This window comes from Anomalospiza imberbis, chromosome 6, assembly GCF_031753505.1.
Source record: "Anomalospiza imberbis isolate Cuckoo-Finch-1a 21T00152 chromosome 6, ASM3175350v1, whole genome shotgun sequence".
Lineage (NCBI taxonomy): Eukaryota > Metazoa > Chordata > Aves > Passeriformes > Viduidae > Anomalospiza > Anomalospiza imberbis.
Window position 1 is genome coordinate 21,970,394 of NC_089686.1, and position 21,582 is coordinate 21,991,975.

The window sequence follows — 21,582 nt, forward strand, 5'->3', positions numbered from 1 at the left end:
AGATTAGAAAGGAACAGGCGAGAATTTTATCAGTCCATGTGGCAGAGTCTTCAGGCAGAGCCTCCCAGCAGCCAGTATTAAAACAAGCGGGCACCATAACCAAATGTCTGTTTAATGCCCTCAAAGTAGTAGCGCTGCCAGCCTTGCTTTGTTCTTTCTTCCTCACTGGCAGGAACGCCCTTGCCTTCCAAGCACACCTCCGTCTCACCACCTTTGTCATTGAAGTTCAAGGTGATGGTTGCAAAGTGCCCTAGAGGAACCAAAGCAGATCCGTCAGCAGTGTGTAGTAGAGTACATACAGCCCCCAGAGGCTGCTCTGCCCCTCCTTTCACAGGGCACCACTTAAGACTCTTCGAGGTCCCTCCCAGAGGGTCTACTTATGGCAGCTGTAGGCCTTCCCTAGAAACACAGCTAGAAGAGGGCTCCCTCTCCCTGCGGTTTGAAGCAGTTGCAGCTACAGCTGCACAAGCAGCTACTTCATCCTTCCTACCTGCTCACTGCCCTACACAGTGCAGTGACTGAAGATGCAGGCATGATAGTGTGGGATAGAAAGCTGGGATAACACTGGAGCAGCTCCCAGAACATCCTCTCCTCCCCGATCACGAGCCACAATTAAGTGTGGCAAATGGGGCTGGTATCCTTCAAAGATGGGCAAGTCCATTTCTGGACTACTTACCAGCTGGCCAAGACTTAAATCTCCATTTCATAACAAGTTGCTTCTCAGGAACCTTGAAAAGGAAGACAAAGATTGAGTAGTAATTTTTTGTAAATCCTACAGTCTAATAGAAAACATCTAGATTTGTGTTGATATGAATGAAGCCTTAGAGATGCCTTGAGAAACACACACACATAGAGGAAAAGGGATTTTAAGTGTCCTTTTCTTTTCAATCCCCTTCTAGAAAGGTATGCAATAGTATAGCCCCAAACACCTGAGACAGAGTCCCTGGCTGTCCAGAAGACTTTAGTGGCAATTGAGCCAAAGAGAAAAAGGTTCAGTTACTATCTTTAACACTCCTCCAACCTCTGATAAATAAAATCACACAAAGACAGGGGAGATCTATGACTGGAAGTCACATTTTCTCCCCAGACTGAAGTGCCATGCATTAATCCATACTACTAGGAATGCTTCAATAGCCACAGAAATTATAGGTAACTATTGGGCACCATGTAGAATCCCACAGTTAGCTAACAAAAGCACTCTAACAGAACTGATAAAAAGTTACAGCCTGATAACAGTGCTGCCGCTGAGCAAGATACACCTGAACTGGTTAGTACTTACTAGGTCAACAAACTCTCCTGTGACACTGCCATCCAGCAACTGAAACTTGCCTCCTTTATCGGCCTCCAAGGTGGCTTGTGCGTGGGTGAAAGCTTGGACCATCTGTAAAGAATTCAGGAGAAGATCTGTATTACTTGACATTATTTTCCTGCAAACTCGTTGCCTAATGCCTCCCACCAAGATACAAAAGTTTGGAAGAGGAGGTAGGTCAATAGTGTAAGGTCTTCAGCAAAAGACAAAATCCCTGGCCAGAAAATCAAGTTTTTAGCTACTACAGCAACATTTCAACCGCCCAAGGAAAAGAACCTCCAGTTTTCATAGTGCTATGCAGTGTTCTAAGTCACACAGTAATTTACTTTGCTGATTTCTTAATGAAACCAAATTCTAAGAAAAAAACCAATTCATTGCTTTTTCATTTTTCTTATCAAATTAGGAAGAACAAAAGACTAAGACCATGTTTAAATAATGATACAATGCTGCTCTCTCCTCCTAAACTATATAATAGCATGCGGAAAAGTGGAAGCTATTCCTAAAGGCAGCTTTTGATACCACCTAACCTTAAAAGGAAAAAACAAACCAGAAGCACACAACTGTAAATCCCAAGTGATCTGGTCACATGCAGTAAGGGATACACCTACAGACAGATGCTGACAGCAGTCTGGAACTTGCTTCTGGTTGGCATTAATCCCCTCTTGTCAGCTGTGTGAAAAGATGCACACACAAGCTTTCAGCACCTACTCTGTACAACAGCCTTCTGATTCCATTCTCATGGATTGTGAGTGTCCCACAGAACCTCTTAAAACCTTATTAGAAACAGCCTCCTATATGCAAAGAACAACTCTCAGAAGAAGCCAGGCATTACCTCCTGAGTCACGAATACCCGGTAGAGCTCTTCAGGGGATGTTAAGAAGGTGTCCCTCAAATTGATCTTACAGGTAGGGATCTTGACTCCTATGGGTTTGGACTGTGGTGCGGCAGTACTGCTCCTGGCAGCCGTCTGACAAAACAACGAGGAAAACAAACACATATACACTTTTTTTCACCAAAAGAAAATCCAAACCAAAAAAAAAAAAAAAAATCAACAAATGGCTCACATATCCAAGGGGGAAAACAAAGGCTCTATGTAAAGATGCAATAAGATACAACCATACGTAAATGTACAAAGCAGTTTTATCACTTTGCTTGGAAGAAACATCATGTGCTGCCAATGGAAACAGTCACACCTATTCCACAGACTGCCAGTTCCTGAATGTGCATATCCTATACACAACACAGGTTGTTCCTGTGTTCCAGAATCTAATACAGCATACCTTTCTTCACTGATCCCAAAGCATGTTTGCAGTTTTGTTTACCTTGTGGTCTTCTGCTTTAGGAGCCACCTGAGGTGCTGTTTCCGTATGTTCACCATTCACTGTGGGCAAAATCATGCCCTGGGTGAATTCTGGAAAGACAGGAATGTGCCCGTGAAACCGATAAAAGATCAAGTAAACCTTCTGACTGTACTTTGAAATACACAATCAAAAAGGGCTTCCTGGTTTCCCCCTTCTCTTGGCTAGCATCCATGACTTGAAACAGTGTTTAGAAAAAGTCACAGATCTCTTTTTACAAGCAATTAATTCTTTCCCTCACTACTCTCTACTGAAGGCCCTGTCAGAACCTGCCTACACTAACAATTAGGAACTTACCTCCTCTTTGCAGCCTAGACATAGCATCTTCCACACGCTGCTCTCACATTCATGTCACTTAGTCTTACACTTACGTAGCTTTTTTCCTCTCTCACTCTTTAATATAAATGGCAATCACACCTCAAAAACTTTTACCTTGCTGGCCTAGTCACACCAAACCAACCTTTTCCATTTCTTGTATCGCTGTGGTAAACAATAGTAACTTCTAACTCCCTTTTTATCTTCATCCACACCAGATGCCAGGACTACACACAGAAAGCCAGGCAAGCCTCACCAGCACCCTGTCCAGCAGCACTAACACTTTGCTAACTCCATCAGAACCTTCAGCCTCGTTCAGAATTACATTTGCTTTTTCTCCAGCTCAGTCACTGTGGCTTTTACCAATTATACAACATTTTGCTCCTTCTTCTTCGTCTTCATCTGTTCAGAGCAGCAAAATTCCATTAGAAAGCAAAATTTTATCATACGTGCATAAACCTGTATCCTGCAATATTTGGTTCCCACTTATTCTCATTTACTGCAGCCCACAAGGTCATACAGATTTTTCTGATTAGCATTCTTATCTTTCACTGGGTGACTGCATCTCCCAGCCTGAACACTACAGTGCCTGAAAAAAACCAAGAGTACAGAAATTTAATCCTGGAAAAACAGCAATCAGTGGTGGTTTGTACCCAGCATATCTAGGACACGTAATATAAATGGATATAAAAAGTAACTGTAGGATTCTCAGCCTGTATTTGAGAGAAAAGCCAAACTCAACCACAGCACACTGATTTAACTCCAACTCTGGATTCAGATTTAACTTTAAAAAAAATTGATCCAGGTGCTGAGACAGCTCATGAAAAGACACCAACAAAACCTGCAGAGCAATGTCCAGACATCAATTATACTAAAATCCAAGTAACACCAGATGTCTTTAACAGTGTGGCAAGAGGGAAAAAAACCCCAAAAACAAATGACAAACTGGAGAAGATATCACTTTCCAAGGGAGTAAGCCAACTGAAGGCCAGACTGTGCCACAGGCAGTGACTATGTCACTGGGGTAACCAACCCTTTTTACTGGCTTTCATTTTCTCTATAGCTTCAGGATATGAAGGGCATTCTCAGTTTTAAAACATAAATTCAAAAATACTGTTCATTATTGCATTACCACCAAAACCAATCTTTCTGGGCTGTGCTACACTGTCTAGAGCCAGAAATGCTTCTTCCCAAAGTTACTGTTATTGCTCTGACACGTTTCTGTTGAGATGGAGTGAGCAACTCCTCTCTTTACCCCATCCCTTCTTTAGAATTAGTCCATATGGGTTCCCATAACACTTCTCCCTCTCAGTTACATACCCGTTTTGAGAGTGCTGATGTAAGTTTTCATTGCATCTCTAATTTTCTTTGCACCCTCTTGCTTCATCAGGGTCTTCAAGTTAGTGTCAGGCTCATCTTTAGCAAGGCTGACAAGGATCTGAACAATAATTACAAGCACTGATTAACAAGGACAAATGTGCACAGTTCTTTTATTGCTCAATTCAACATCACAGACTTTGGCTAAATTTTCAGAAACAGCCCTGCAGTTTTATTTATCTTTCACTTCACCTCTCCCAACCTACAGTACTGTACATGTGTGCCTAAATAACCTCGTGTGCTACAGAGCCCTTTGCATCTAGAAAACAGGAATTAATTTGATAAAGATACAACATGATGAGGGAACGACTCTTTATCGGGAAGTGCAGTGACAGAATGACAGCTAATGGTTTTAAGTTGAAAGAGGGTAGATTTAGATTAAAATTAGAAGGAAATTCTATATTTTAAGGGTGGTGAGGCACTGGAACAGGTTGCCCAGAGAATCTGTGGATGTTCCATCCCTGGAGGTGTTCAAGGCCAGGTTGGATGGAGCTCTGAGTAACCTGGTCTAGTGACAGATGTCCCTGCTCATGGCTGAGAGGTTGGTAATAGATGACCTTTAAAGATCTCATTCAACCCAGACCATTCTTTGATGCTATTAACTTAAGCAGTCTCTAACAGCAAAAAATTCTACACAAATGATCTAACAATGGAAACAGGGAAGGAAATATTAATGCTGTGAGTATTCCTGTTAGAACACTCCATACATCCAGCTTTGCTTACCTCAACTTCATCGATGTCATTTTCATCGGAGAGATTAGGAATCTCCACATAACCTTTGTACTTCACTCCTGTCTTTGCGGTGCCTGCAATTATAATTATATTGTTTAGATCAACCTTTCTTACTCTGGTTGTTGTCAAAGCAAACTTGTATCAAAATACGCTACTTCCCTTTGACATTATTTCCCAAATGAGACAAGTACCCTTACCCTTGATATCACACATGAATCTGCCCTTGAAACAGGAGGGGTGCCTATCACTCACCAGTCCATGCCAGCTTGATAGCCCACTCATAGAAGAAGATAAGCTTCCCTTTGCGGTTGTTAATGGAAGCCTCTCCGTCCAGTTTGCTCACTTCTGTCACCTCACATGTCCCTTCCTCACCCTCCACCCTGACAGGCAGGAGGAGAGCTTTCAGCCGCTCCGTGGACCAGTTGGAGGCATCCCTCTCTGTCCTGCAGGAAAACCGAGCAGGGTGACAATCTGGGACAGGCCCCGCTGACAGCGCATGCTGGCACTATCCAGTGCTCCCCAGTCTTGCCTCCTGCCCCGCTTCGGCACAAGCAACCACAGATTTCTCCCCCAGGCCACCTCCAGGCATTCCCTCAGCACACCTCGGCTCGGGCACGCCGTCACACACGCACGGAGCCGGGGGCCATCCCGGAGGACCAGCCCGGACCCCCCCGCCTCAGCACCAGTCCGCGAGGAGGGCACGGGAGGCGGCCGCTCTGCCCGCGACTCCGGCCCTGCAGCCCCCTCCGCCCCGGGGCCTCCCGGGCGGCTCTGGGAGCAGCCGCCCCGCTCACCAGTGCCAGTTGTTGACGTTGGTGGCGTCCGCCCGCTGCTCCACGATCCAGCGCGGGTCTCCCTCCCCCCACTTGGCCATCGGGACCGGGATTGCCGCCTCCGCTCCGAGCGCCCGTGGAAGCTGCTAGAACCGCCGCGCCGCCTCCCGCCTTCCGCCCGGCGCGGGCCCTTCCGGCACGCCCCCGCGGCGCGACCCCGGCTTATTGGTTCCGCCCGGCTAGTTGGTTCCGCCGCGCTGCAGGCAGCTTGGGTCTGGGTCTGGCGCTCCCGTCTCGTCCCGCAGCTCCCGGAGTCAGCCCGCAGTTTCCAGAGCCCCGATCCCGATTGCCGGCCCAGACACTGCTCCGCCGCTCTCGCAGCCCGCTGGGACTGGTAGTCCGAAGGCAAGTCAGTGCGGCCCGCGGGGCACGCCGGGACTCGTAGTGTGTGAACGAGGAGCAGCCGCGCTGCGCCCAGCGGGAGAACTACATGTCCCGGCGTGCTCAGCGCGCGGCTACCCCGCCCTGCCCTGCCCTGCCCTGCCCAGCCCTGCCCAGCTGTGAGGCGCTGCTGGCGCGGGAGGGGCGGCGAGGTGAGAGAGGGGCCGGGGGCGGCGGGGCCGGGAGCGGGGCCGGGAGCGGGACCGGGGGTGGTGATACCCCCGAGGCAGCCGCTCCCTCCCTCTGCTGAGGCAGCCGCGCCGTGCCGTTGCAGATGAGCAGGGTGCGGGCGGACGAGGAGGAGTACTGGCACAGCTCCAAGTTCCGGGCCTTCACCTTCGACGATGAGGATGACGAGCTCTCGCAGGTAGGGAGGGTCCGACCCTGGCACCGCCGGTAAGACACCCTCGCCGGGTGGGCCCCCGTAGCCGTCCCAGCCCAGGTCTCGGGCCTGCACGTCGCGGAGGGTTGGGGTTCTGTAGGTGGACCGTCGCCTCCTGCCCACTGCAGAGGGTGCCAAGGGCTCCCTCAGCAGCCAGTCCCAAATCTCTTTAGGACGTGGTTCCTCGCCCACGCACCAAACTGCATCTCCCGCTGGTTGAGCTGTTAGTGTCCATGTAGGTGTCCTTGGGGTTCCCAGCAGTGAGGAAGGGCTCCTGTGTCTGCCGCACAGCTACGGGACTAAAATACCATCCCAAGAAGAAGCAATGGAAGCTGAAGAAGCTGTATTCAAAGTTCGTTGGGAGATGTCTGATAATAATAGGAAACAAGAGTGCATTCTGCAGTTCTGATGGTCCTTATGCGAGGTCTCTCTTTTGTGTGTAGCTAAAGGAATCCAAACGGGCAGTGAACAGCCTTCGGGATATTGTCGATGATGATGATGATGACCTCGAGAGGGTCAGCTGGAGTGGTGAACCTGTGGGAAGTAAGTGAAGTACTGCAAATTATCCTTAAGACAGAGGGGGTTTAAAATTGCTGCTTAAGTCAAGTCATTTAAGTCAGGAGTATTATTTGCTATCTAATCCTGCATATCTGATCTGATTCGAGTCTTCCAGGTCACATTGTGAGCTACTTGATTTACCTGAGCAGATCCACTGAAAAGAGAGTGAGCAGAAGCCCAAATTGTGTAAAAAAGAGGAGTGCAGACTCCTCTGGAGGAGGAAATTCACTGTGGTCTTTTCTAATATGTAGCCAAGCTCAGAGCAGGTATTTTGGTGGTTATGGACTGATACTCATCTTGATCAAGTGGCCTGTGACATTCTAGGTGATCATTTCCTTCACATCACGCCTGAGATGGCATTATTTCTGTTTCTGTGTTTTGACCCCACAGCACTTTAAGCAGATATCCAAGGTTAAATGTGTGTTTATAGAATGACTCTTACGCTTGAAATTTGAAAGGGAACTGTAAACATTAAGCAGATTTGTTTCTAGTGATGATGGGATCAAGTTCATGGCCCACACACAATCCTGTGTGCTGTGCTTTTGAGTTCATGACCCACAGAATTGTGACACTTGCTAGCCAGTGCCAAACCATGACAGTTTACATATGGGTCACCCAAAGGATCTTCAAAGACCGATCTTCTTGTCCTTTGCTGTAGCTCTTCCCTCTGCTTTCTTTTCCCACCCAGGGTCTCTTTACCTATTGTGGCTTTTTGTCTGTCATCCTGATCCTAAAATATTTGTGTTGTGCAGCTGTGTGAAAATGAGGGGAAACTGTATTGAACAGGCAGGAGGGAGACATGCATTGTTGCCAGCAGCATATGCACACTGAGAGCTGTTTTGCCTGTGTGGGAAGGAAAGCTATCTTAATCTTCAGTGTTCAGGAAAGCATGCTCTTAGGCCTTTGCAATTTGAGGTAGGCCAGGGACTCTTTGTCTTGCTTTGTACTTTTAGAACAAGGACTGTGCTTTGCCTCATGCAATAATATATAAAAGGTGGGGGTGCCTATGTATTCCTTTTACACATGCCGTAGCCAGCTGTACAATGTTGCTGAAACCAGCTATTTCTGGAGGACAACGTGCCACTGCTTAACAAGCAGCATTATATGAGACTGGAATTCTGCATGGAGAGATGCACTGTGTCTACTTCGTGCTGAGGGTCAGACTTACCAAGATGTGCTAGTGCAGAACTGAGCAGAACACTGCTGGTAATGTTTCTGCTGTGCCAGAAGATCATTCTTTACAGACTCTTTCTCAGATAAAAATGACCTGTCCGCACACAGGTATCTCCTGGTCAATCAAAGAGACAGCTTCTGGCAGCACTAGCTCCCTGGATAGCCGGGACTCCAGCCTACAGAAAGGCTCTTCCTCCTATGCTGCTCTTCCCAAACAAGCTTCTTCCTACTCCCTGAGCAGCCTGTTCAAAGGTGAGGTTTATTATATACCATATTGACAAATGTGTTTTCCCTTAAGACTGTCAAGGGGCAATGTGTTATCTTATGTAAATTGTTTCATCTGAAGTGTATTGCAAGACAGGGAAGCTCCAATCTCTCCTCGAGGTGGAAGTGTATTGCTCACTGGTCAGAAATTGAAGACTGTCTTGTGCAGTAGAGCACATGCTTTTGTGGAGTGGGAAGGGGCTTTGGAGATACGTCTTCTTAAAATCCAGGTTCCAAAGAACAGCAAGGTAGAGCACAGCACTGTGTGGCAATCCATTTGCTTGGTGGAAAAGAGCAGGCTGCAAAGGGACTGGCTTGACCCATGCAAGACAACAAAACAGCTTTTACTTTGTCTCTCTTTCTCTGGGGTGTTTTTTACTCTCAACTATGACAGTAAGGTGATGAGAAAGGCATCCAAATTGCAGCCCTGATGAATGGAGCCGTCCATCTTGCCATGGCCTATGTTGCAGTGCCATGTGCTTGGGCCTCTGCTCTGTAGGTAGATGAGTGAATTCAGGTCTAACTGCTTCTGGCCTCAGCACCAAGAGAGCAGATAGGAATGGAGTGTGATACGGTTTGTGATGCCACAGACAACTACAAAGCCCTAGAATGTAAGCAGGTGAGCCCCAGCTGTGCTGGTGTAGTGTGAATCACTGTCCAGGGTGGCTTGTTCTGCGGGGGCGTAGCTGCAGTAAACTGGCTTGCAGTCTAGGTTTATGTGCCCTGTGCAGGAGATGGTGCTGGTGAAGGAACAGTGTCTCATCGGTGTTTTTATTTCAGGACGAAACAAACTCTCAAGTTTCCAGTCCCTTTCAGATGGTAAGTTTTGGGTCCCTGCCTCATTCTGGGAGGGATGCAGATTTACACAAAACAAAGAATTTCCAAAAAAAAGGGAAGTGTCATCTGCCTTATGATGCAAGAAGGGAAACTGAATCATGTGCTGTCTAAAAGTTCAATCATGGGTTGTTCTTTCCTCAAAGAAATTAAATAATTGGCATGATGATTTGGGGTAATTACTTACGTACAACTGACAACTGTTTGTTTTAGAGTAATGCTGTATTGCCATTTGGTGCTTAATTTTGGATCTTCTGCCATGAAAACCAATAAAGGGATGGGTTTGGAAGTGGATATGAATCAGGATTTTTATGTACTACTCATCTGTGCCTTTCCCTATCAGCCCTCACTGACACTGGAGTTAAAAACTATGCCCCAGAGCTGCGCAGACCGAAAGCTGAGTACAAGGTGAGCAGCCTGTGCTTGTTGTATACGGAGATTAGTGAACTTCCTACTCTACTGGTTTCATGGGAAGTGATCAGTTGCTATTTCAGACAGAAGAGGACAATGCAGGGAATAGGACAGGGAGCTGCAAAATGCAACGTTGCAGTAATTTAAGCGTTCTCTGCTTTTGCTCAGAAGTACAGAGCTTTGCAGGGGGTCTTGGTTTTGGTTACTCCTTTTAATGAATAGCCTAGCAGCCTTTGTGGAAAGGATTTCAAAATAGTGCTTTGTCTGTAAGCTGCTTTCATTCTGGGTTAGATAAACTGGCATAACATGTGGTTTTTACATTTTTTAAAATATGAAAGTTTTGAAATTTCCTGTTCATGAATCACTGGGACAACACAGAGGGAGTTGTGCAGAGGCGGTGTTTCAATTGGCAGGAATGTTTGTCTACCAGATTTGCAGTGATAAGTGTTAGAGAATCTAGAGGGTTTTGGGACTAGGTGGATTCCTCTTACTACGTGTGAGATTGTGATCCCATGTCCCTAGGTCTGGGCAATAACATGACTGAGCCTGTATTTCCTACAGAGACAGACAGGCACAATACTAACACAGCTGTCTGCACAGATTAACACAGACAGAAACCAACGTCTTTATGAATACACACGTACAGAAAACACGCAAGCTTGATGCTGAGCTTTCTTTCTGTCTGACCAATTCCACTAGGAGAACATACACACCCTGTATGGGGTCCCTCCAGTAGCTGGTCTTAGACATCTGGTTTGTTTTGTAGCTGAACCAGACCCCAGTCTCCTCCAGTAGCTGGCACTTACATCCTTGAGCTGCTAGTGTTCATGTTCCACCTGTCCTTGGCCACCTGATCCTCCCCAGGCTGGTGTATTTTGTCAATTAGCCATTAATGACATAACCTAACAGACAGCACTTCCTCAAAGCACAGCAGGAGAAACGAGAGTGCCCTGTTGTGTTCTGTTCTGGGCCTGCAGAAGCAGTGAAACAGGAAGGAGGAGGATTATACAGCCTCTTAAATGCAAATGGGGGTGGTATAAGTGGAGTGGGACAAAAAAGGGAAAGCTAGTGGCAGCTTTTGATGAGTGTCCTAACAGTGACAGGCTGAGAAGATGCCTCTGGCCAGAGGTGCTGGAGGGAACTCTGGTGCTCAGGATATCAGGATATTTGACACGCAGCTGTACATTGCTTTGAGAGACTCATGTGCAGAGGTCTCCCAATAGGACTGCCAGACCTTTCATCCTTAGATTTGGGCTTTCAATAAATCTTCGATGGATTTAAAATTCAGTGTCCACAGAGCTGGTTCTAGTTGCTTCCTTTCTCTGGGCTTTTGAGGCAGAAAGCTGAATTGCAACTACTGGCTTGAGTGCCTCACAGAGACCTAGATGACTTTATGGTGTCTGAGTTAGGAGTGGCTCAAGCCACCATCACTTTTTATCCAGTGCTTCAGATCACAGTGTCTACCCACTGCAGGGGGAAAATTCTGGTCATTGCAGCAGAGGTAGCATATTACCGTAAGGTGGTCCTCCTCCAGGCTTCAATGCCCTTGTCACATTGTCCTTGTCTTGTGTGACTCCCCAGGTGCTTGCCTGAGGCTGTTGTCCCTGTGCTCTCCACGCTGCTGTGGAAGGCTCACCAGCAGAAGTCTGTCTGAATTGTAACAAGAAACTGACTCCTTGCCCTTCAGTTTTGGGTTAGTCTGTTTTGCATGTATTTTGTTTGTCCTGAAAGCAACATAGTTTGCAAGGAGAACAACCTGATGCAATGCACTTCTTATAAGGGATATGATGACAAACCTTACTGAGGCAATAGAAAGGCTGTGTTAACATATGAGCCTTTAGCTTCCCTCCACACCAGCACATGCAGAGTCTGAGGGTTCAACATCTGCACCTGAAAAATGTACATACACATCCTACTAACACCTTTCCTGGAGCAGCTGAATGATAAGTGTGAGTAGCTACATGTAGGCCATCACTGATGCAGCAGAAGTGGAAAGCAGCCTGGAGATTGCTGAAATGATCTGAGGCTTAAGAGTGCTTTATTTTTCCTGTGGCAGGATTACAGCAGTGACTGGAGCCCCAAAGATACAGTCAGGCGAATGCAGAGGGGCAAGGTAAGGACTTTGCACTCCCACCTGCTTGTAAGAGATGGAGGGTGGGTGGTCCCAAGATGCTTTACACTTTCCTGTGCTCCTGGCTATTCTGGGAGCAAGGAGGGGATCTGTGTTGCTTGCAGCACCTAGCAGGGATGGTGGTCTGCCAGTCTGTTACTTTGCCAGGTGGCAGTGCTGGGATCACACTAGCTCAGGAGCAGCAGGAGAACTTCAGGGTTTTGTTGCTTTGTTTACTTGAGTTGTCCCCTCAGCAAGGCTCTGACAGTAGGTATCTGTACTGCTGTGTCCCTTTCTACCCCTTCTGCTCCCTGGGGCTGGGTTTATTTTAAAAATCTGAGGGGGTGGGGCTTTATCTCCATTCTCACTGGTAAATGGAGGGAGGAAGACAGAAATGGCTTCACTGGAGCTGTAATCTTAGTCTCAGCTGCCTCAGTGTGCAGTGAACACACAAGGAGATTGTGGTTTCACTCTGCATGTGTCTCCTCAAAGGCTGAGGTGAACTAAAGGCTGAGAGAGGCCACAGATGTTGGGTAAGAAGAAGGGAGAAAGAGTTATGACTCTACTTCTCTGGTCTCCTTTGTGGAAAGGGGCCTGCAGAGTTCCCTCCTCCTGTCAGGGCTAGTGGTTTGTGGTGTACAGGAAAGTTTTGTCTTGTTACAAGGGTGTTTGTGCTGAATGTACATTGTCTGCTATCCTAGACTGGGCAGTAATGAGGGCTGACTGCAACCTCTGTGGACAGATTTTCAGGGATTATGCAGCATAAGGTTTCAGCTAAATGAGAATTTCTCTAGTCATTGAGAGGGCAGTTATTCATGTTGCTGAAGGGCTTATGGGAGAGGAATAAATAATACCTTGGATTCAGCCTGAGGACTGTCTCATGTCCCACATGCCTGCTTTTTTCTGTTCTGTCTCTAGGTCTGCTCTCTAGAGAGATTTCGTTCCCTGCAGGACAAGCTGGTGCTCTTGGATGAAGCTGTGGCAGGGCATGATGGGAATGTCATTACAGCTGTGAGTCCTGCTGGTGCCATACAGGGCTGGGACTTCAGGGTGGCCCCACAGAGAGTGCTTGTGAGAATGTAGTCAGCTGGCCACCTGGTCTTGCAAGACTGGGAGGTGTTCTTTAGTTCAAACCAAACAGTTACTGGAAAGTGTCAAAGCTAAAGACTGGGAAATTCTGTATTCCTGCTGTCTTTCCTGCCACTCTGCAGAAATGATGTTAATAACAAGGACTTTGATCCATCAGTCTTACAGATTTTTGCAACTGCTTCTTGAAGGTCAAGGTCTGATTTGCTCATTTCAGCACAGAAGATCTGGGATCTGGTATTTGGGGTCTGGGGCCTCACCAGTTTTTCTGGCTTTTAAAGTATCAGACAGGAAATAGGATTGTGTCAGAGCTTACTTCATCTGGGTCTTTTAATTCCTTGGATTTTGCAAGGAAAGGTTTTCCTTTGTAAATTTTGGTCTCACTTAACTAAACTCCAGAGTAGGAATACAGGCAAGAATCTAAGCAGCTGTGGCCCAGGCTCACTGCTTGTCCTGGGTGTTGTGGGTACCAGAATTAAGTTCAATGCTATAAGAGCTGTGTTTTCTGAGGCCCTTTGCAAAAACTTCTCTAGGCCTTGACCAGTGTGCTGTTTGTTTGTGTGTCTTAATTCTGACCTGTCTGGCTGTGCTCACAGGTCCTGATATTCCTGAAACGGACGCTGAGGAGAGGTGAGCATGACTGTGGCTGGGATTTCTATAGTGTGTTTCAGTGAAGGATGGATTCTTTCACTGGGTGCAAGTTACAAAGAGAGCATCTGGGCTATTGCTTTTTTACTAAGCATGAAATATTTTTGTGTAATGTAGGAGCAAGTGTAATGTAGGAGGTGGGATGGTGATGCCTACAAAGGCTCCGGAGAGGAGCTTTAAGCAGTGGTAGGTGGTGGTGATGGGATGAATGAAAATGAATCTGTAGAGGTAGCACATGGCTGTGAATTCAGCTGTCAGCCCAGTGATTGGGCTCTTCTGTGCTCCATCCTCCAACACTGATTTGAGATGGGATAAGGTTGTTGAATCCTGCCAATGACTTTTAATTCCATGCACTGTGCTAAGTCCCCTCTGCTTGCTAGTGCTATCTTACTTTACCCATCTGTACATAAACTCTCCCCTACAGAGATCTTGTTTCGGGAGCTGGAGGTGCGGCAGGTGGCCTTGTGCCATCTGATCCATTTCCTCAGAGAGACGGGTGAGCAGAAGTTCCTTCTGGATCTGCTCAGGTGAGGCTTTTGATCCATCTTGTGGCAGGGCTGAACACTGCTAGGAACCTGCCTCCAAGTTAATGCTTGCTAATTCTCTCTTGCAGGTTCTTAGACAGGACTGAGGAAGTTGCTGTGAGTATTCCCGGGAGCATAAGCTCCCTTACTGCATGGGGGGAGGCTGGCTGCAGAGTGTGTGGGAATCAGGCGAAAGCTTTTTGTCCCCATTTCACCCTCTGGGATACTGTATCTCCCAAATCCATAAGAACAGACTGCTCCTTTCCCCTCTCTTTCCAGCTGTCTCAGTACCGGGAGCATTTGAACATCCAGGATGTAGAAAAAAGGAGGGAATTTCTGAAAGGTTGCATTGGGTAAGAAAAAATGCAAAAGCAGGGGAGGGATGTGGATTCTTCACAGAAGGTGGTAGTGAAGAAAATTAAACCTCTGTGCCAGTGCCATGGCTTACATGGGTTGAGAGCTGATGTCGGTTTTCCCTTAGTGGGGAGTGGGAGCAGAGTTGTGGATACAGTGTAGACCAGAGAGGAATCATTTGTGGTGATCACTAGTCCAGTAGCTTTTGTTGCTTATTCAGGAGGAAAGATGCTTCAAGGGACTTTCTGATCATTGACCCTTCAGATTGTGATGGATAAAAGTCTGGGTGCCTGAGCACTTGAGGTAGTTGGTAGCATCCACTTTTAGGTTATTCTGTGAGAGGTACCACATAACTTTTCTTTCTCTGGAGCCTGTCAAGGAGAGAGCCAGTTGGAGAGGGCAATGGGTCAGGAGCCTGAGTACCCCCTAGCTTTTCAAGATGGGAAGAATGGGAGCTTGTTTGGTAGAAAAAAAAAATTCTTCTAAGAGTACTTGGAAGTAAGTGAAGGATTCTATACCTAGGAGCTGGTCACAGTTCCTCTTTCCTTCATGTCTGGCCAGGCTGCCATTTTCAGCTGAGGATACCTCCCACATCCAAGACCATTATACCCTGCTGGAGCGACAGATCATCATTGAGGTATGAAATCTTCTCTGCTGGTCAGGAGATGACTGGGACTACTTGTGAGATCTCTTGCTGTCCCTAACTTACACCACTTTGGATCTAACCAGCCTGCCCTGGATAGTGTATTTGTAATTGCTGTTCAGGCTGCTGTGCCAGGCACATGTGAAATACCAGATCTGAGACTTGATAGCATGTTGGGGATGTGTTAGCACATTGCTGTCACAACACTCTCTCCAGGTCTCTATCCCACAGCTAAACAGGCAGTTTTCTTGGCTCATGTTCTCCATCTGTCTTCCTGATTCTACAGGCTAATGATCGGCACTTGGAGATGGCTGGACAGTCAGAGCTATTTCGGAAATATCCTCGCAAGGCTTCAATTCTCAACATGCCACTAGTGACCACCCTCTTCTATTCCTGTTTCTACCACTACACAGAGGCTGAGGTGAGGATGATGTGGCAGAAGATAAGGTTCCATCTCATCCTTGTAGCCCTCAAGATGTGGGGTGGTCAACCTGTGGCATGTTAAGGAGAAAAAGGGAAACAGAGGTCATGTTTCATCTCTCAGAGACTTTGTCCCCTGGCACCAGTTTGGAGTTTGTGCTCCAAGACATTCAACCTGCTACAGTTTGTCAGGGAGTTGCCTCCTAGAAACCCCTGTAAGTCCCATGAGGCTGAGGTGCGTGGTACTGGTGTTGGAAGTGCTGGAGGTGCACCAGTTGAGGATGTAGGGAAACCAGACCAGACAGCTAAAGGGGTGGGAGAGTTGCTCTCTTCTGCCAGCTGCTTCCTCCTGTTGCGCTGACATGAGCAAAAAGCTGTAAAATCTTGAGAAGATTGACTCTGTGCAAGGCAGATGCCTTATAACAGGTGTCTGAACCCCTGCTGTGGCCTGCCCTTCTGAGTTTGCACTGATGTGTCTGCTTTCTCTAGGGAATGTTCAGCAGCCCCACCAACCTGAAGAAGACGTTTAAGGTGCGTGAGTCTCCCCTGTTGTGGCAGCACCCGCTGAAAACATGCTCAAACAAACTATATGTCATGAAGGAGCTCAGTAGGAGGAATCTGAGGCGCTCAGCACTGAGCTAGGGAGGGGGCCATGGCATCCTTTTTGAGCAGGGCCCTTCTGAAGTCTCAGGCAATTGGGAGCCATGTGGAGACTTTCAATGGATGTACCCTGTCTGCAGCAGCACTTAAAAATTCCCATTTCCTAGTCTCTGCAGTGCTGTGCATGGCATCAGGCAGCACCTTGCCTCTTTGCCTGGGTGTTGGTGTAGACAGAGCTGGGGCAGATGCCATTTATGTCCAGCCCACAAAGACCTTCCGAGCTGTGCTACTGTTCTGACTGTAGCTTTCTGCCTTGCAGATTCCTGATAAGCAGTATGTGCTGACTGCCCTGGCAGCCCGTGCCAAGCTGCGGGCGTGGGGTGATGTGGATGCCCTCCTCACCACCAAGGTGAGCTGCAGAAAGTCTTGCTGGGGACACAGTCCCAAGTACTGGCATCTGCTACTCATAGCTGGCTTGTTCTGGAGTTACTGGACAGACTGGTTTTTTTTCAGCAGGGCCCAGCACCTCTGCTGCAAAGCGTTGCAATAGTTTCCTCCTCTCCCTGCCTGAGACTGCTGGGCCTGGCTTGGCTGCAGCAATAAGGTCAGAGAAGGGGACTGCCCCTGAGCTCTGTTACCAAAGGGATTGCAGCCAGCCTGTGCCCAGCCACTGTGTGAAGGGCTCTGTGATGTGGTGCATGTAGTGGCTGTGGAGTATGTTGTTGGCACTGGGAGAAAAAAACACATTTTATTGTGGCTGGAGAGATTATCTTTTTGGGTTAACATAGGTTTGGTTCTCATTTCAGAACTGGCTGGGTTACACCAAGAAGAAGGCACCTATTGGCTTCCACCGGGTGGTGGAGATCTTGCAGAGGAACAATGCTCCTGTGCAGGTGAGCCAGGAACCCCTGCTTATGTCCTGCTCTTTGTTGGTATTTGGTGTATGAATGACTCCTCAGGTGAACTGCTTCCTAGCTGGAAGTGGGAGAAGCTTGCTGATCTTCTGGCTTTGCCAGGTGGGTGCAGCACACAGCTGAGTGACCCATGCATCAACAGAAGGTGTGGGTGGTATTGAGGGCTGGGGTCCTAGCTCTGACTGCAAGAGGGACACCTGGCCGAAATTGGCTGGGAACTCTCTTCCCATGTGCATGGCCGCCTTTCTTTGCTACATTACATTTTCTTAGTCTGGCTGGCAATGGTTAACCTAATCCGTAGCAATGAGGTAGCCTAACATTCTGTTGATAGGAGGAAAAGTGCCAGCAAAACCTCAGGCCTGGACATGAGGAGAACAGACTTCAGGCTGCTCAGGGAATTGGTAAGGTCTCCTGGGAAAATGTTTTTGCAGGCAGTGGGGTCCATCAGTCAGATTTTAAACATGACATTCTAAGGGTACAGTAGCAGGCAATTCCCAAATGTTGAAGTCAGGCAGGCAAGGCAGAAAGCCAGCTTGACTGAACAGGAATCTTCTCTTGGAAATCAAAGACAAAAAAGGAAGGTGTAGAAGCAAGGTCAAATGGCATGAGAAGAAAACAGATGCTGCTTGCCGCTGTAGGAAGAAAATTTTGTGCAACCAAAGCTCTACTAATTGTGGGGAATAAAAAACAGAGTTTTTACAAATATTTTAATGGCAGTGGGCAGTGTAGAAATAACATTGTCCCGTTACAGGATGAGGATAGTCACCTCATAAACAGATAACGATCAAGTGGGTCTCAGTGCCCTGAGTTGGACTGCAATGACTACAAAAACGATCAAGTCCCAGTCAACCCTGAATCTATCCAGGATCTGCTGCTTCAGTTGGAAATCTGTGGGGCATGATGGCATTCATCAAAGAATCCTCAAAGAGCAAGCTAATGTCATCACAAAACCTCTCAATGATTTTTTGAGCGGTCTTGGGAATCTGGAGAGATCCCAGATGACTGGAGGCTGGGTAATGTCCCACTTTTCAAGAAGGCAAGAAGGAGGACTTTGGAGACTGTAGACCTGGTAGTCTCATTTCAGTGCATGGTAAAGTTATGGAGAAGATTATTCTGGGAGGTATTGAGAAACCTGGAGCACAGCACAGTCATTGGTCACAGCCAGCACGGCTTCATGAGAGGAAAGTTCTGCTTGTCAAATCTGATTTCCGTTTATGACAAGGTAACCTACTTGGTTGAACAAGGGAAGCTACTCCATGTAATGTTTTTGGATTTCAGTAAAGCTTTTGATGTCTTTTGGAGTATCCTTCTGGACAAAATGTGCAGCACACAGCTGGACAAAACAAGTGATGAGATGGGTGAGCATCTGGTTCATGAGTTGGACATTAAGGATTACAGTAAATAGGGTGACTTCAGACTGGTGACTGGTCACTAGTGGCATTTCACAGGGCTCCATCCTTGGTCCTGTGCTCTTCAACATCTTCATAAATGACTTGGATGCACAACTGGATGAGATACTAAGCAAGTTTGTAGATGATACAAAACTGGGAGGAGTTGTTGACTCGCTAGAAGGCAAGGAGGCTCTGCAGAGGGCTGGGCAGTCACCAAAATTAAATGGAGTTCAGCAAGGGAAAGTGACGGATTCTGCATCTGGGATGGAGCAACCCTGGATATATGGACAGACTGGAGAATGAGAGACTGGAGAGCAGCACTGTGGATCCTGGGCACTGGCAAGTTGAACCTGAGCCAGCAGTGCCCTGGCAGCCAGGAGGGCCAGCGTTGTCCTGGGGTGCATCAGGCACAGCATGGCCAGCCAGGCAAGGGAGGGGACTGTCCTGCTCTGCACTGGGGCAGCCTCACCTCAAGTGCTGGGGGCAGTTTTGGGTGCCACAATATAAGAAGGTTATAAAGCTATTAGAGAGTCTCTAAAGGAGGGCCATGAAGATGGCGAAGGGCCTTGAGAAGAAACTGTATGAGGAGCAGCTGAGGTCACTTGGTCTGTTCAGCCTGGAGAGAGGAGACTGAGGGGGAAACCTCATTGCAGTCTACAACTTCTTTGTGAGGGGAAGAGGAGGGGTGACCAATGACAGGACTCAAGGGAGTGGCCTGAAATTGTCTCAGGGAAAGTTTAGGTTGGATACTGGAAAGAGGTTCTTCACCCAGAGGGTGATTGGGCACTGGAAAAGGCTCCTCAGGGAAGTGGTCACAGCATGAAGCCTGACAAAATTCAAGACACACTTGGACAATGCTCTCAGGCACATGTTCTGACCCTTGGAGATGGTGCTGCACTGGGACAAGAGTTGGACTCTATGATCCTTGTGGGTCCCTTCTAACTTGGCTTTTTCTGTGATTCTGAGCTTTGTAAGCAACACCTCTGGGATTCTGAACAGTCTTGTTGAGGTCACTTGTTCCCTAAAGAAGGGGCCAACTCTGTGTGACCAGCAACCTTGAAAGGTTTTGGGACCGGGGTGAGGGAATGAGGAAGAACATACCTGCGGAAGGGAGCTGAGACATTCTTCTGTCTCTCACAGGTGCTGCAGGAGTACGTGCGCCTGGTGGAAGATGTGGAGACCCGGTTGAACCTCGCTACCAAATACAAGTGCCATGATGTTGTCATAGAGGTAAATTGCTGGTGTGTGCAGAGATGGGACATGGGCCTGCTTTTTCTCTCTAGCTTTCCTCTTCTCTGCCGTGTGCCACTTCTGTCATGTGCCTGGTGGGGTTTGTTTATCCCTGTGGCCTGGGAAAGATGATAAGGTTCCCAGTAGAAGTCCATGAGTCAGGAGAGGGGCTCCTAGCATTTGTGCTGTGAAATTGTTCTGTGTTGGGAACTGGATGGGGGATTGTAGAGTTGCCCTGCCCATCTGCAGGACACCATCTAACCATGGAAGTGTCCCTTTATCTCAGCTGGGTGCTGGTTTTGCCCTTTATCTAGACCTACCGGGATCTAAAGGATCGTATCCAGCTGACAGCATATAAATGCAAGGTGGAGCGGGGCTCTGCAGAAGAGGAGAAGATACACAGCATTCTCAGCAACATGGTAAGAAATGCTTACTCTTTCTTCCAGACACTCTCACCAGAAACAGATAGAGATTAGGTCTTGGGGCATGGCTGTCCTATGTACTTTCTATCCCTGCTGGGAAGCTAATCTTTTGTTTGCATTCAGGGTAGGAATAAATGGTTATACTGCTAGAAGTGGCACGCTCTGGCCGTAGCTATCCTTGTCAGGAATTGGGAGTGTCACTAAGTTGGCTCCTAGGGCTCCGTGTTCAGCATTGCTGTTAGTCATGTCTTGTTCTTTCTTTCAGCAAATCCGGTGGAAGAACTGAACACCCGTGAAACAGCCTGTTTGGCCGTTGCCTTGTCACTGAAAGAGGGAACTGCATAACCCGGTCCAGTGCCAACAGAGCAGCTCTGTTACTACTCATTGCATGATCAACGTTCGCCGGTGACAGTGGGTGTCCGTGGCTTGTGGGACTGTGGCGTTCAGGCTGGTTGAAGACAGCTACTAAAATGTAGCCAGCAAAACCATGGTACTGGTCCATCAGGGTTGATTCTTTTTGGAATCTGATTGTATTTGACCTGGCTGTAGGGCAGGCATCACTTGTATGTATGGAGGGAAGTTGCTGGGCACAGCAAGATGAATGTTTGCTCTGGGTGGTGCCTGGGCTTATTCTTGTAAGAGGAATGTGTCAGTCACATTTGTGAGTCTCTCCACCAGAGAGTGCTGACCAGTCCCTGTAACAGTCAACCTGGCTTGGGCATCACTCATCATGGCTGTGGCTGGAGTAAAACCTACCTGGACCATGTTCTCCCTGTGTGAAAGTGCTGGGAGGGAAAGGACCAGTTGCACTTTTTTTTTAATTCTGACTCACCCTAGGAAAAGAGGTGTGTGAACTCCTGCAGATAGCCAGGACAGCAACCTCTGCCAGTATCCTTCTGCTAGCACTCTGCAGCATTTGGAAGATCCCTTTATCAGGGAAATACCTAGTGTAGAGGTGGTCAGAGTCCTGATGGGTTGGATGGAGAGCAAACAGAGACCTCTCAGTTGACACAAACCTGCTGGCCCCAGCAGCTCTTTTCTCAGAAAGTGTTATGCCAGGAAGGATTGAAATGCACTTTCTCAGAAACACAACTCCTCAGGCAGCTGTTGGCTTCATCCTTTCAGACCTCACTTCAATTCTGTAAATAAAGCTGTCTCTTTCTCCTTGGGATGTTTCTTTCCTTTTCCCACTAAGCACATTGTCACTCTAGTGTGTTAATCCTGAGCAATTCATCACCTTCCACAAAAGGAGTTGCAGGATGTTTTTTTATGTTCTGAAAAGCACAGTGCATGTCACCATGGAGTGACATTGC

General features: G+C 47.6%; 2 protein-coding genes across 2 annotated transcripts; one reads left to right on the forward strand and one right to left on the reverse strand.

Annotated features, from left to right (window-relative positions):
• AHSA1 (activator of HSP90 ATPase activity 1) lies at nt 1–6,140 on the reverse strand. The gene is made up of 9 exons (XM_068192748.1): nt 5,886–6,140; nt 5,344–5,534; nt 5,083–5,165; nt 4,303–4,420; nt 2,632–2,720; nt 2,142–2,276; nt 1,280–1,381; nt 677–728; nt 1–250 (listed from the first exon to the last, which is right to left on the reverse strand). The coding sequence occupies exons 1-9, from the start codon at nt 5,963–5,965 to the stop codon at nt 78–80; spliced, it is 1,023 nt and encodes a 340-aa protein (XP_068048849.1). The 5' UTR covers nt 5,966–6,140; the 3' UTR covers nt 1–77.
• A 226-nt stretch (nt 6,141–6,366) lies between these two features.
• On the forward strand, nt 6,367–21,437 carry VIPAS39 (VPS33B interacting protein, apical-basolateral polarity regulator, spe-39 homolog). Its single transcript, XM_068192746.1, has 20 exons — nt 6,367–6,457; nt 6,580–6,672; nt 7,131–7,230; nt 8,527–8,670; nt 9,463–9,501; nt 9,860–9,924; nt 11,984–12,040; nt 12,956–13,048; nt 13,720–13,753; nt 14,196–14,298; nt 14,385–14,412; nt 14,575–14,648; nt 15,211–15,286; nt 15,579–15,713; nt 16,202–16,243; nt 16,632–16,721; nt 17,119–17,205; nt 19,758–19,847; nt 20,162–20,266; nt 20,535–21,437. Exons 2-20 carry the CDS (start codon nt 6,580–6,582, stop codon nt 20,553–20,555), a joined length of 1,476 nt encoding a protein of 491 aa, XP_068048847.1. The 5' UTR covers nt 6,367–6,457; the 3' UTR covers nt 20,556–21,437.
• The last annotated feature ends 145 nt before the right edge of the window (nt 21,438–21,582 follow it).

Coding starts and splice junctions, on each gene's coding strand:
- AHSA1 (XM_068192748.1), bottom strand. CDS start 5,965: ATGGCCAAGTGGGGGGAGGGAGACCCGCGCTGGATCGTGGAGCAGCGG. Junction 2,721..4,302: donor CATCAGCACTCTCAAAACGG/GTATGTAACTGA, acceptor CTGTCTTTCCAG/AATTCACCCAGGGCATGATT. Junction 2,277..2,631: donor CTAAAGCAGAAGACCACAAG/GTAAACAAAACT, acceptor TTGTTTTGTCAG/ACGGCTGCCAGGAGCAGTAC.
- VIPAS39 (XM_068192746.1), top strand. CDS start 6,580: ATGAGCAGGGTGCGGGCGGACGAGGAGGAGTACTGGCACAGCTCCAAG. Junction 12,041..12,955: donor GGCGAATGCAGAGGGGCAAG/GTAAGGACTTTG, acceptor TTCTGTCTCTAG/GTCTGCTCTCTAGAGAGATT. Junction 17,206..19,757: donor GGAACAATGCTCCTGTGCAG/GTGAGCCAGGAA, acceptor TGTCTCTCACAG/GTGCTGCAGGAGTACGTGCG.